The sequence below is a fragment of the Arachis stenosperma genome, chromosome 8, assembly GCF_014773155.1.
Source record: "Arachis stenosperma cultivar V10309 chromosome 8, arast.V10309.gnm1.PFL2, whole genome shotgun sequence".
Lineage (NCBI taxonomy): Eukaryota > Viridiplantae > Streptophyta > Magnoliopsida > Fabales > Fabaceae > Arachis > Arachis stenosperma.
This window is the reverse complement of record NC_080384.1, coordinates 21241170-21255423: the sequence shown is the minus strand read 5'-3', so window position 1 is coordinate 21255423 and position 14254 is coordinate 21241170. Positions and strand designations below refer to the sequence as shown.

At 38.5% G+C, this 14254-nt stretch overlaps 1 protein-coding gene across 1 annotated transcript; it reads left to right on the top strand.

Moving 5' to 3' along the window:
• Positions 1–11785: 11785 nt before the first annotated feature.
• On the top strand, positions 11786–13983 carry LOC130943903 (lecithin-cholesterol acyltransferase-like 1). Its single transcript, XM_057871989.1, has 2 exons — positions 11786–12255; positions 12974–13983. The coding sequence occupies exons 1-2, from the start codon at positions 11822–11824 to the stop codon at positions 13902–13904; spliced, it is 1365 nt and encodes a 454-aa protein (XP_057727972.1). The 5' UTR covers positions 11786–11821; the 3' UTR covers positions 13905–13983.
• Positions 13984–14254: the final 271 nt, after the last annotated feature.

Sequence of the window (14254 nt, the reverse complement as noted above, 5' to 3'; positions counted from 1 at the left end):
ATCTCATAGAAAGGTCGGACGGTCATGGGAAGAGGAAGCGAGATGATATTGACAGAAGAGACCCACCACCGTCGACTCCTGAGAGACATATCCATATGATCTCAGGAGGGTTCGCGGGAGGGGGACTCACAAAATCCTCTCGCAAAAGGCACCTCAAGAGAGTCTATCAAGTCGGAGGAGAGTCATCCAATCTCCCCACCATCTCATTCACTAAAGAAGATGGGCAAAGAATAATTCCTGGACACGATGATCCAGTAGTAATAACTATGATCCTAGCCAATGCCCATCTCCACAGAACCCTAGTAGACCAAGGAAGCTCGGCAGACATCCTTTTTAAGCCCGCTTTTGACAAGCTAGGGTTGGATGAGAAAGAATTAAGAGCCTACCCCGACACCCTATACGGATTAGGGGATACGCCAATAAAACCACTGGGATTTTTGCCCCTCCACACCACTTTTGGAAAAGGGGAAAAATCTAAGACTCTGAGTATAGACTTCATAGTCATTGATGTCGGGTCAGCATATAATGCTTTAATCGGCAGAGCTACCCTTAATCGACTCGGAGCAGTGGTATCCACTCCCCACCTCTGCATGAAATTCCCGACCTCGGCGGGAATAGCTACGGTAAGGGGAGACCAAAAATTGGCGAGGAAATGCTACAATGAAAGCCTAAATCAGAGAGGGAAGGGCAGAGAAGTTCACACAATAGAGCTCGGTGGTGCAAGGGCCAGAGAAGAGCTGCGACCACAACCGGGAAGAAAAACCGAGGAGATACAGGTCGACAAAGAGGAAGGAAAAAATACTCACATAGGAGCCAACCTAGGGGAGACCCTAAAACAGGAATTAACTAAGCTCCTAAGAGATAACTCTGACCTCTTCACCTGGAAGGCCTCTGACGTGCCTGGGATAGACCCCGAGCTCATGTCCCACAAGCTCTCGGTTTATCCGGGATCCCGACCTGTACAACAAAGAAGACGCAAGCTCGGCCCAGAATGAGCCCTAAGAGTAGAAGAACAAGTGCAGGCGCTCCTGGAAGCTGGCTTCATCAGAGAAGTCAAGTACCCAACATGGCTAGCCAATGTAGTGCTAGTCAAAAAACAGAATGGCAAATGGAGAATGTGTGTCGACTATACCGACTTAAATAAGGCATGTCCCAAGGACCCTTATCCACTGCCAAGTATTGACACCCTAGTGGACTCCAGCTCGGGGTATCAATACTTATCATTTATGGACGCCTACTCGGGATATAATCAAATCCCAATGTACGAGCCAGACCAGGAGAAAACATCATTCATCACACCCAGAGCTAATTTCTGCTACGTGGTCATGCCATTCGGATTGAAGAATGCAGGAGCCACATATCAAAGGTTGATGAATAAAGTGTTTTCCCCTCACCTGGGGAGTCTAATTGAAGTATACGTCGACGATATGCTGGTAAAGACCAAGAAGGAAGTCGACCTCTTGTCAGACCTCTCACAAGTCTTTGACACCATAAGGCTGCACGGGATGAGACTAAATCCCGCAAAGTGCGCCTTCGCGGTGGAGGCAGGGAAATTTCTAGGGTTTATGCTAACACAAAGAGGGATCGAAGCCAATCCCGATAAGTGTAGAGCCATCCTAGAAATGAAAAGTCCGACTTGTTTGAGAGAAGTCCAGCAGCTGAATGGCCGACTTGCAGCCCTCTCCAGATTTTTGGCAAGATCGGCACTGAAATCTCTTCCACTATTCTCCTTATTAAGAAAGGGATGCCAGTTCGAATGGACTCCTGAATGCGAGGAGGCGTTCCAGAAGTTCAAAAAGTTTTAAGCCAACCTCCTATTCTGACCCGACCAGTATCTGAAAAAGACCTCGTCCTGTACTTATCCGTAGCAGACAGGGCTGTCTCATCAGCCCTAATAAGAGAAGACGAGGTCGGACAACATCCAGTTTATTTCATCAATAAAGTTCTACAAGGCCCCGAGCTAAGATACCACAAACTAGAGAAGTTTGCCTACTCCTTAGTAATAGCCTCACGAAGGCTACGACCTTACTTTCAGGCTCACACAATAAGAGTCCGTACAAACCAACCCATGAAGCAAATCCTCCAAAAGACGGATGTTGCAGGGAGAATGGTTCAATGGGCAATAGAGCTCTCCGAGTTCGACTTAAGATATGAAACTCGGACGGCGATCAAAGCTCAATGCCTTGCCGACTTCGTTGCAGAATACGCAGGAGATCAGGAGGAAAAACCAACTACATGGGAACTCTATGTAGATGGATCCTCCAACAAAACAGGAAGCGGTGCAGGCATAATATTGGTAGATAAAAGAGGAACCCAGATAGAGGTTTCCCTAAAATTTGAATTCCCAGCTTAAAATAATCAGGCAGAGTATGAAGCCTTGATTGCTGGATTGAAGCTGGCAGAAGAAGTCGGAGCTACAAAGGTGATGATATACAGCGACTCACAAGTGGTGACCTCCCAAATAAGCGGAGAGTATCAGGCAAAGGACCCAAATATGAAGAGGTACTTGGAGAAAACTCTGGAGCACCTTGGACGCTTTGCAGAAACCGAGGTTAAACACATAACTCAGGATCTAAACAGCAGAGCGGACGCCCTATCCAAGTTAGCAAGTACCAAGCCAGGAGGAAACAACAGAAGCCTGATCCAAGAAACCCTCCAGGAACCCTCAGTGGTAAAAATAGAAGACAAACAAGAAGTACTTGAGGTAGTCGGTTTAAACCTCGGATGGATGAACCCCTTGGTCGAATACATGAAATTCGACATCCTCCCTAAAGAAGAGAAAGAGGCTAAAAAGATCCGAAGGGAAGGACAACACTACACCTTGGTGAGAAATATTCTCTACAGAAGGGGGATATCAACACCACTATTAAAGTGCGTACCGACCTCAAGAACCGCCGAGGTATTAGAGGAAATACATAGTGGGATCTGCGGAAACCATCTCGGAGCTAGGTCACTAGCCAGGAAAGTAATCCGAGCTGGATTCTACTGGCCGTCCTTACAGAAAGATGCCACAGAATTTGTGAAAAAGTGTCAACCATGTCAGATGCATGCAAATTTCCACGTGGCTCCACCAGAAGAGCTCATCAGTATCACTTCTCCATGGCCCTTTGTAAAATGGTGAATGGATTTGTTAGGTCCTTTTCCCCAAGTGCCAGGACAAGTCAAATATCTGATCGTGGGAATAGATTACTTCACAAAGTGGATAGAAGCAGAACCATTGGCCACCATCACCGCTCAAAGAAGTTGGAAGTTCCTCTACAAAAATATCATCACAAGATATGGGATACCTCATTCCATCACTACAGATTATGGAACCCAATTCACCGACTCTACCTTTAGAAGCTTAGTAGCCAGTATGAGAATCAAACACCAGTTCACCTCGGTAAAGCACCCGCAAGCCAATGGGAAAGCCGAGGCAGCCAACAAAGTCATACTGGCAGGGCTAAAGAAAAGATTACAAGAAGCAAAAGGAGCTTGGGCTGAAGAGCTCCCCCATGTGCTATGGGCCTACAGGACAACACCCCAATCCGCCACTGGAGAAACACCCTTCCGACTAGTCTATGGTGTAGAGGCAATGATATCAATAAAAATCAATGAACAAAGCCCAAGGGTAATTCTCCATGACGAGATCGGGAACATACAGGGGCACAAAGAGGAGCTCGACTTGCTCCCCGAAGTACGAGAAGATGCCCAGATAAGAGAAGCAGTGTTGAAACAAAGGATGACTACAAGGTACAACAAAAAAGTCATTCGAAGAACATTTGCTCTGAACGACTTGGTCTTAATCAGAAACGACATTGGAGTCAACAAATCAGGAGAAGGAAAACTTGCTGCTAATTGGAAGGGACCATACAAAGTCAATAGAGTTTTAGGAAAAGGTTATTACAAAATAACCGACCTGAACGGCACTGAGTTCCCAAGGTCGTGGCATGCTTGTAATCTGAAAAGGTACTACAGTTAAAAGCGAACTCTACTCCCTGATGTACTCTTTTCCCAACTTCATGATTTTTTCCCAAAATCAAAGGGTTTTTTTCTGGAGAGGGGTTTTTAACGAGGCATCATAGTAGAGGCTAAGGGAAAATAGGCAATTAAAAATCCTTAGTAGTAAGAAGGTACTTCCCCAATCAATAAAAGATCTTTTTCATTCACAATATCTCTTATAAACTCCTTTATATTTTTCTAAGTCTTTCTACGAAACGCGCCGACTTAAACTCGACAAAACGTGAAAATCCCATGAACCGATCTATATGGTCGTCAGATAAAATGACGAGGTACAAGTCGGTGTAAAGAGGTTATATGAGTTGATCGTAAAAAAACTCGGGAACAATCCGACTTATAAGTCGAAATGAAAACCCGAGTAGAAAAGCTCGGAAATACTTCGACCCGTAAATCGGAGTGAAGAACCGAGCAGAAGAAAAACGCATCGCAAAAATAACCTAAGTCATAAGAACTCACTAAAGCAAAGTTGAGTATAAGGAATAACAAAAAAGAGATTGAAAAACCTAGGAAAAAGTTTAAAGGCTGTCCTAAAGTCCTTAAACAAAAGGCTCAGAAAAACAAACAAGCCAAAGGGAAAGGTTTTCAGAAAAAGATCAAGGGGACTTCGAAAAATCAAAAAAAAAAAAGCATACACGCATAAGGTAACTTAAACCCTTATCCAAAAAAGGGTATTTATTTTGTTAATTTAAAAACCCTTATTAAAAAGGGTATTTTTTAATATTTTGTTTACGGCCTCGAAGGGCCAAAAGGAAATTGTTCAACAAACACCACTAGGCAAAAATAAATAAAAGAGTTTAAAAATGGGGGACCCACAGGCCGGGCCCCTAAATAGCCCACAAATCATTTTTTAGGAAGAAGAGACGGATCACCACCACCGGAGTCAGGAGGAACGCCACCAGAGGCATCCATGGGAGATGAAGAGGAAATAGGAGGAACTGCTGAAGAACTCGGAGCATCCTTTCCATGAGGAGGAGACTCAATGATCCTCTGCCCTCGAGTCTTCAACTCTGATTCAGAAACGATCACAGGGACAGGAGGATCAACTATGGCCCCATCAATAACAACTTTGTCAGGATGTAAAGGAGAAAGATCCAAGTCGGGAGCAATAACTCTGACTTGCTCCAGGAAGATCCTCCAAGACTCCTCGGCGCCATCAGCAATAGAGTCCTCCAACTCATCGTATGCCTTCCGAGAATTCAGCAGATCATTCTTCACAGACACAAGATCATTGAATAAACTTTGATAGCTGGCCTGCGCTGTTTTCCTCAAATCCATCTCCATGTTGCATTGGGCTTGCAAAACCTTCCCTTTCTCTCGGAGGACATCTCTCTCCTCCTTCAGCTTGGCGACTTCCTTCTTCAATTTCCCCTCATGCTCTTGGTATGAACGAAGCCTTCCTTCCAGCTCCTCGACCCTCGAGGTCATCCCTAAAGAGCTGAGAGGAGCCTTCTCAAAAATATCCAAGAGTTTGCCGCAGACCCCCGCCGCCTTGAGACTCTCCTCAATCATGGTGGTAAGGTGGCTCCGAACAGACATATCATCCATGCTTATACGAGCATGGGGATAGATATTCTTTCGGACGAACGCAAGAGCATCCGCCTTAACCTCACCAGAAGAGCCAGACTCTAAGGTCTTGCGCTTCTTTGGATCAGGGGAGGGTCGGACGACGGGGGGCGGCTGAGAGGGAGCTGAAGAAGAAATCACAATGGGCTTGGAAAGAGTCCCAACGTTCCGAGGAGGAGGAGGAGGAGAGATAACCCTGGCACCACCAGTCCTGGCGCGAGACTTGGCTTTGGCCTCCTGGACCCTCTGGTAAGATTCCTGAGCATTTGTCTTCACCATTTCTGAAAAAGAAAACAATAGCTAAGGAATTAAACAAGTCGGAAAGATCAGTTAACAAGTCAGGAATCTAACAAACAAATAAAAGCTACCTAGCTGTGCTTGGATAAAGGTCGGAGACCCTTGGAGAAATTTTTTAGTGTCCAAATATGGGGCCCTCCCCCACACTTCTCGGAGGAACCCCACAATGGCGGCCTCTACTTCGTCCAGGTCATCCAGACCATATTTCTCACAAGGAGAGGCCTCCAGCCAGTATAAAGGGAAGCGAGGAGAAGAATCATCGTCCAGGAAAAAGGGGTGGTGACCCTCTACAGCTTGCACTTTGAAAAAGTAATTTTTAAAGTCGTGGAAGGATTCGTCAAAAAGGGTAAAAATTCTCCGACCTTGTATGGCTCGGAAGGAAACCCATTGTTGTTTATTATTTAGCCCACTGAAGGGCTTGGTCATATGGAAAAGATGGAAAAAGATTTTTAGAGAGGTCGGGAACTCCAAAGCATGGCTAATAAATTGATAAATTTTCAAAAAACCCCAAGAGTTGGGGTGAAGCTGGGTAGGGGCAACCCGACAGTGCTGCAAAACAGACATCTCAAAATCTGAAAAAGGTAGAAAAACGCCCAGACGGGTGATCATGCACTCATACATAAAGAAGAAATGAGGGGCTGTTTCGTTGGCCCTCCCATGGCAAACTCGGTCCTCTGAACTTGGGATAAGCAATTCATACTTAGGCTCATCCTCATCCGAGGTACAGAGCCGGTGGTGAGTGCGAAGATGAGTAATAAATTCAACATCAACCAACGGCTCCTCCCCTAGGACAGTAACATCAACCCAATCTACGGAGGCCATTTTCTTTCCCTAAAGAAGATGAGGAAACATACAAAGGAAAAAAAAGAAAAGAAAAAATAAAAAACAAAGGTCTCTAGAGGGGAGAAAAAGGAACCAAGCAAAAGTCTACAAACCTACTTATCTACAAAGTAAAGGCATACGAAAGATATGAAAGAGAAAAAGAAACTAACCTCTCTCTGAAAATGAAGGTTGGAAGAAGCAGAAATCTCCGAAACACAAGAATGCAGCACGAACGAATGAAGAACGAACGAGGAAAGAATTAGAAAAATCGCAGAAAGAAGATAATGAAAGAGAGGGAAAAGTATTTATAAACACTCTAGGGGCACAATGGTAAAAACGGGCAGTCATTAATAAAGAGTGCACCGTTACCAAAGCCATTAATCCCTAGGCACACCCTTAATGGACACGACGCTTGAATAGATGTAACTGTCAGAAACAAAAAGTCGCGAAAATCACGTCGGTTTAAAAACCCACGAAAGTCGGCTACGAACCCGAGTAAAATACTCGAACCCAAGCCTTAAAAGGATCTTGGGCTCAAGTAGGGGCACTGTTCATACCCTGACCCAATAATGAAGGCCCAGGTCCAAACGAAAGGCCTAGTCCAGAGGATTGAGCCTTGCTGAGCACCGACCTTCGTACTAAGAAGTCGGTCTTGACTACGACTTGTTCTAAAGAAGTCGGGCACGAGGGTTGGTTGGCGGATAAGCACTCATTCAAATGAGTAACCGCCCCTAGAATCTCTCTAACCACTTCCGGGAGCCATATCTTAACCTCCCTAAGATAAAGGGACGGTTATCACCCTAAAAGGGTGGCACTACTTCAGCGGTGGTTATTGGCTCACCACTATAAATACACTGACACTCTTCAGGTATCTCTAAGCCAAATACATTCAAAACTTGCTCACACCCTTGCTAACTTAAGCATCGGAGTGTCTTTGCAGGTACCACCCCCCATTCCCTCACGTACACAAGTCGGAAGGAGGTTCCAGCATGCAAACCTGCTCGGAGACTACCATCCGCAGACGATTGGGCCGGCCAAATACGGTCCAGTCTATTAATCTCCGGTTACCCACCGTAACACCTGCAAAATCAGAATACTATAAAAAATAATATAAAAAATATTTATCATATAAATAAAATAAATACAATAAAAAATAAAAATAAAAAAGAGAGTACTATAAATTTTATAATGTCACACAAAAAGAAAATATTCTATAATTTTTTTTAGTATCGTTAATACTCTTTAATTTAGTATTATTTTAGACTATAAATTTTATTATTTATGACTCTATTGTTACTTATAATTAATTTTTTATTTATTTTGTCCTTTTTTTATAGGATCATAATTTATATTATTCAAAATTTTGATAATAAACGTAGTATATAATAATTACAATTACAATTACAAATTTTACAAATTCAGAATAAAAAATAAAAAAATTAATACAAAACAAAAAATAGAGTACATCAAAGAATAGAAAAAAATTATACAGATAAGAAATAATAAAAATTCCATAAAACCAACAACATATATCATATGAATAAAAAAAATACCATAAAACGTAAATAAAATTCATATGAATAAAATCAAATAAAAATAAAAAAATTTCAATTTATTAGTGATTGAAATAAATCTGAACGATTTTGATGAAAAAAAATGGAACTAAAAAATTATGAAGAAGTAGGAAGAACTACAAAGAATGACTGTGAAGATAATAGTTACTAGTATCATTCTTATAGAAGAAAATGAAGGGTAGGATTGGTAAAAAAGAAATATTTTAACTTCTCCTAAACATGAAACGTGAAACGTGAAACGCAGAAGCTACAAATTTGAGCTTCTCCTAAACGTGGATTCAGAGGCAGAATCAATTCTGCGTTCACAAAGATAAAAATTGCCAAACATTAAAGTGAAACTTTTAAGAAGTTCAAACGGGCTTCTCTCCTCCCCAACGTGTTTGCCAAACACACCCTGAGTAGTGTAGAATTGCTTAAAGTGAAAATTCACGTGCATTTATATTTGTGTAAAATTTATAACTGAGAATCGTTAGATAATTTGATATATTTGAATAAATTATCTTTTAAAAATTTTTAACTATTAATTCTATGTAAAGACAATTGTATATAAATTTTTACTATTATTTAATTAAATATTTTGCTAATAAATGCAATTCATGCACATTTTAAAGACACTGCAATCACAAAAATTTAAATAGAAATTATAATTAGTGGCATAGTATATTTTAATTGAATTGGATCAATTTTAGAATTTATTATTTATATTGTTTATTAAAAAAAAAGTCATTGATTACTTAATATATCCCTTTGTCTATTCATATAGTTCCTTGTGTAGTTGTGTTGATCAAGTTGTGTTGTTGTTATTATTATTACATTATTATTTGCCTTTTTTATCTTTTATTTTTGTGACAATATTGATATAACATTTATTAAATTGAGCATAAAATGTAAATTACGTCACTTTTGTGGTCTAACACGGATGAAGATTTATATTTAAAAACGAAAAAACCTTATCTGATTTTAAGAATCATCAATACTTGTTTGAATAGGGAAAAAATCAACAATCCATGTCAATTTCTAATGATATATCCAAACTTCTCCTTCCATGAAATGTTGAAAAGGCTCACGAGTGTTGTTAATAGACATGCCCACTATTATTAACTAAATCATAATAAGAGACTTGTACCAGAGAAAAATAATCATAAGACGCTTCAAATTCAACATTAATACTTTTGATATGGTATTATTGATAATAAGCTAGTAAAGATGGTCCTTATCACACATATAATTATAGTCCATATTTTAACACCGCCAGGGCAAGTATTTCGCCCTACGAAGAATACATACAATAAGAAGGATTGCAAGTATGAATCTTAATTTTTTAAAAGGATCTTAATTGGAATATTGACTAAGAGAAAAAGAAAATTGCTTATGATTTTGTAAGTTACAATGTCTTGTAAAAAACAGAGACTAAATTCCTAACATAGTTCTTTGAAATTGATGCCGTATATTAAAATTATTTTTAAAATTTTAATTGTATTAATTATATTTTTTAGATTAAAAAAATTACATCATATTAATTTTTGACCTATTTTTTATTAACAACGCATTAACATAGCTTGATATTATTCTTAATATGTATTAATTAATCACTTGCTATTTGCTGATAATTTCATTCTATTCAGCAAAATTTTAAAAAATAGTCGTGCCTTTATTATAAAAATTATTAAAATCTTATGAAAGTTTTAGTGGGTAAAGAGTTAATCTTAATAACTCGATCCTATTTTTTAGTAATAACACTTTAGAACTGATTAAAACCTCTCTAGTAGTCCAGTTAAATATTTCTCATATAGGTGTACAAGATAAATATTTGGATTTATCTTTTCTTATCAACTACTTTAAGAAAGCCACCTTCAACTCAATCAAAGATAAGGTTCTCAAAATGATACAAGGATGAAAAAGGTACTTGTTAAATAGATATTATTCCGAATAGTTAGTAAAGTCATACCAATATACGCATTGTCATGTTTTAAACTTTCAAACAGCTTGCTAAATAGAATTTATAGTATTCTAACCCAATTCTTATGGGGGCAGCAAAGTTCTGAAAGACAAATGGTGTGAAATAGTTGGAATAAAATGACTAGGCCTAAAAAAAAAGGCGGGCTTAATTTTAAAGATCTCACGGCTCAAAACCTGACTTTTTTGGGTAAACAGTGTTAGAAAATCATGACTCAACCTAACTTTCTTCTTTCTAAAATATTTAAAGGTAAATACTTTAGATTTAATTCTATCCTTACAGCATAAGTGAAAATCTTACCTTCTTCCCCTCTTGGGGTTGGCAAAGTATTCTTAAAGGGAGGCGAGTTGTAGAGAAAGACATTAGTTAAAAAGTAAGTTTTGGTGATATCTGAATCTTTAGTGAATCATTGCTTCCTCCTCCTTACCCTTTCACTGTTTCACCATATGCAGTACTACTATCAGATAGTTACCATTTGTTATAGGTAAAAGATCTATTTTTGTCAAATAAATAGTGGAACCAAGTATTAATCTCAAATCTTTTTCTTCCAAAAACTATTCCAAATCTTTTCTATAATCCCAGAAGAAGGTGAAGACACAATTCAATGGGTAATGAATAGAGCAAAAACATATGATAGATGTTGTATCACGATACAGGATTGTTTATCAATTTTACCATACTTCCATTGAATTTTGTCCGAACTTCATGCAACAGATTTGGAGTCATTTATGGAAGCTAAAAATCTCTCACAAAATTTTGCCATATGTGTGAAAAATTCTCCATGGTAAGCTTCCTGTTCTACTTTTCTAAAATCACTCATACACTGAGTATTTTTCTGTAAAGACGTAAATCTAGTGTGGAAGAAAAATCTTTTGGCTTACCTTATTCCAGATTATAGATATTCCTTGTTCTCCGATTGGTGGAGGGATTCGGTGTTACAAACTGGGCTTTAAAAAATAAGTCCTCAAATAATTTGACTGGTTTTGATTATAGCTTGAAATATTTGGAATGAGAGGTGTCGCGAGTCTTTGAATATGTCCAGGAGACTTGGAAAAAAAAAATGCTAGCAATATCGCTTAAGTTGAATCAAGAGCTATCTATTTTGCTTTATGCATAATGTTCTAAGATTTTTTCTTTATCTATTTTTCTATGTTATTTTCTTCTTACAATTTCATCTATTTGTGATGACTAGTTGAGATTTTTTTTTCTATTTTTTTAATCTTGACTTTTAAATAATGTATTTATTTTTTTATTGAATAAAATATTATTATTATTTTTAAAATAAAAAATATTTTAAATACTTTAAAACATATATTAAAATTAAGTTTATATTTTAATATAAAAAAATCAAATTATTATTATAATTTATTTTATTATTATAATTTATATATTATATATGTCGTATATTTATTTTATAAGAATTTTAAATTGAGGTGAGTGTTGAATTTGTTGAGTAATAACGGGGCATCGCCGTAGCCAAGTAATATCCACCGTAGCATACATTACACGTGTCACCTAATCTAGTTAAAAGTCACATGCTTCAGAATTCAGATATCTTACTACTACTACTATACTCGTATCCACATATCCATTGGTGATCATTCATGTGATGAAGCAGCAGGTCCTAAACATTGGAAGTGATGATGCCACAGTTACAGTGGCAGTTGCGATGTTATCGTTGCTGTGCACATGTGGAGCAATAACACTAACCCCCACCGCTAACGGTAACACCAATCTTCACCCGTTGATCCTAATACCTGGCGCCGGAGGGAACCAACTAGAAGCTAAGTTGACCCAAGACTACAAACCCTCTAGCTTCGTTTGCAACTCCTGGTACCCTCTTTTCAAGAAAAAGAATGGTTGGTTCAGACTCTGGTTCGATTCCTCTGTCCTTCTTTCTCCTTTCACCAAATGCTTCGCTGACCGCATGATGCTTCACTACAATCAAGACCGAGATGATTACTTTAATACCCCTGGGGTTCTCACCCGTGTCCCTCACTTTGGTTCCACCTCCTCCCTTCTTTATCTCAATCCTCGTCTTAAGTAAGTGCTCATTCTTCTTTACGCATATGGGTCTCTCACATGCACACTAATTTTATCTTTGAGGTTTTAATTACACTATTGTCATTCCAAAATGGAGCATTGGGTACCATGGTGGTAACTGAACTCACACTTCTTTATCATGTTAAACAATGGTAAAGTGATATTGTTTGCTTTTGACGTTCAATCAAAATAAAAACGCTTAATTAAAGTGTGTGCGCATACAACTATCAAAACGACTTCATTTTTGTATTAATTGAACACCAAAAGCAACTAACTTGATTTTCCATTGTCCAGTAATGTTGCAAGAGAGTGACAGTTCATGGCTCTGTTTGTTAAATGTGGAATCTCAAAACCACTTTGGGGATTTAGTTTGGTTATGTAGCATTGAACATAAGGTTACGTGGTTCAAGAGGTTAATTGCGCAGTCGAATGAATAGAATGTTGGTGAGTTTGGTTTTATTGTTATCATTTCGAGTATTTGGTTAGAAAGAAATAAGTATTGCGTAAATAGTCAACAGGTCAATTAGGAGTTATAAAGAGTGGATTGATATTTGATCTTTTGGGTTGTTAATGACATTGTCGAAGATGATTAATAATTAATTTATTTTATCTCTCTAGTACTTTTTCTTTGATGCTCTATCTTATTATGTTCAGCTCATTGTTTTTCAAAAAAAAAAAAAATGTAGCATTGAACATTAACCTCTTTAGTTTTTTACAGGTATGTGACGGAATATATGGCATCCCTGGTAAATTCATTAGAAAAGCTTGGTTACATTGAAGGTGAAACACTGTTCGGAGCACCCTATGATTTTCGTTATGGTCTTGCAGGTGAAGGGCACCCATGTGAAGTGGGATCCAAGTTCCTTGAAGATCTCAAGAAGTTGATAGAAGAAGCAAGCGCTTCAAACGGTGGGAAGGAAGTGATTCTTGTGTCCCACAGCTTAGGTGGTCTATTCGCCTTGGAACTCCTTAACCGAAACGACCCTTCATGGAGCAGGAAATTCATCAAACACTTGGTGGCACTTTCTGCACCATGGGGTGGTGCAATGGACGAAATGCTCACTTTTGCATCTGGCAACACTCTTGGTGTTCCCTTGGTGGATCCATTGATAGTTAGACCTCAGCAGAGAAGCTCCGAGAGTAACTTATGGCTTTTGCCTAATCCCAAAGTATATGGTCATCATCAAAAGTTGCTCATCACTCAAAATAGAAGCTATTCAGCACATGACATGCCTGATTTTCTCAGAGATATTGGTTTTCTGGAAGGGGTTTATCCTTATAAAACACGCATTTTGCCGTTAATAGAGAACCTTAAAGCACCGGAACAAGTTCCTATTACTTGTGTTATAGGGAGTGGGGTCAGTACCCCGGAGATTTTGTTTTACAGGAATGGTGATTTTGATGAAGGACCAGAAATTTTGTATGGGGATGGTGATGGAACGGTGAACATGGTGAGCTTGTTGGCCGTTCAGTCATTAGTGGGAGAAGACAATAAAAACCAAAGCATCAAAGTGATTAAGATTGATGGTGTGTCTCATGTTTCAATACTAAAAGATGAAGTTGCACTTGAACAAATAATTGCTGAGATTAGTAGAATTAATTCTCATCACTCACATACTGCTTTTGGCAACATTTTTGTAGGTAGATAGATGATGGTCATATATATGTCTGTATGCAAAAATTAATGCCTCCTATGGAGTTTATAGTATTTGAGTAATTGAATAATTGTTCATAATTTTGAAAATGAAAATTAAATTATATAATTAGTTCAATCATGCAGAGATCTCGTTATCCATTAATTCCAACCATACGTGCAAAATTAGTAATAAATTATATATTTGAGTAATAGTTGAACAGAAGTCCATCATATCGGCAGGGGGAAGAGAAGTGGAGGATAGGGGTGTAAGTCATCGAACTGAACCGAAATTTATCGTAAAATTGAGTCAAAATTTACAACAACTAAATTAAAAACCGAAAAAATTAGTTTTTTTAGTTTTTC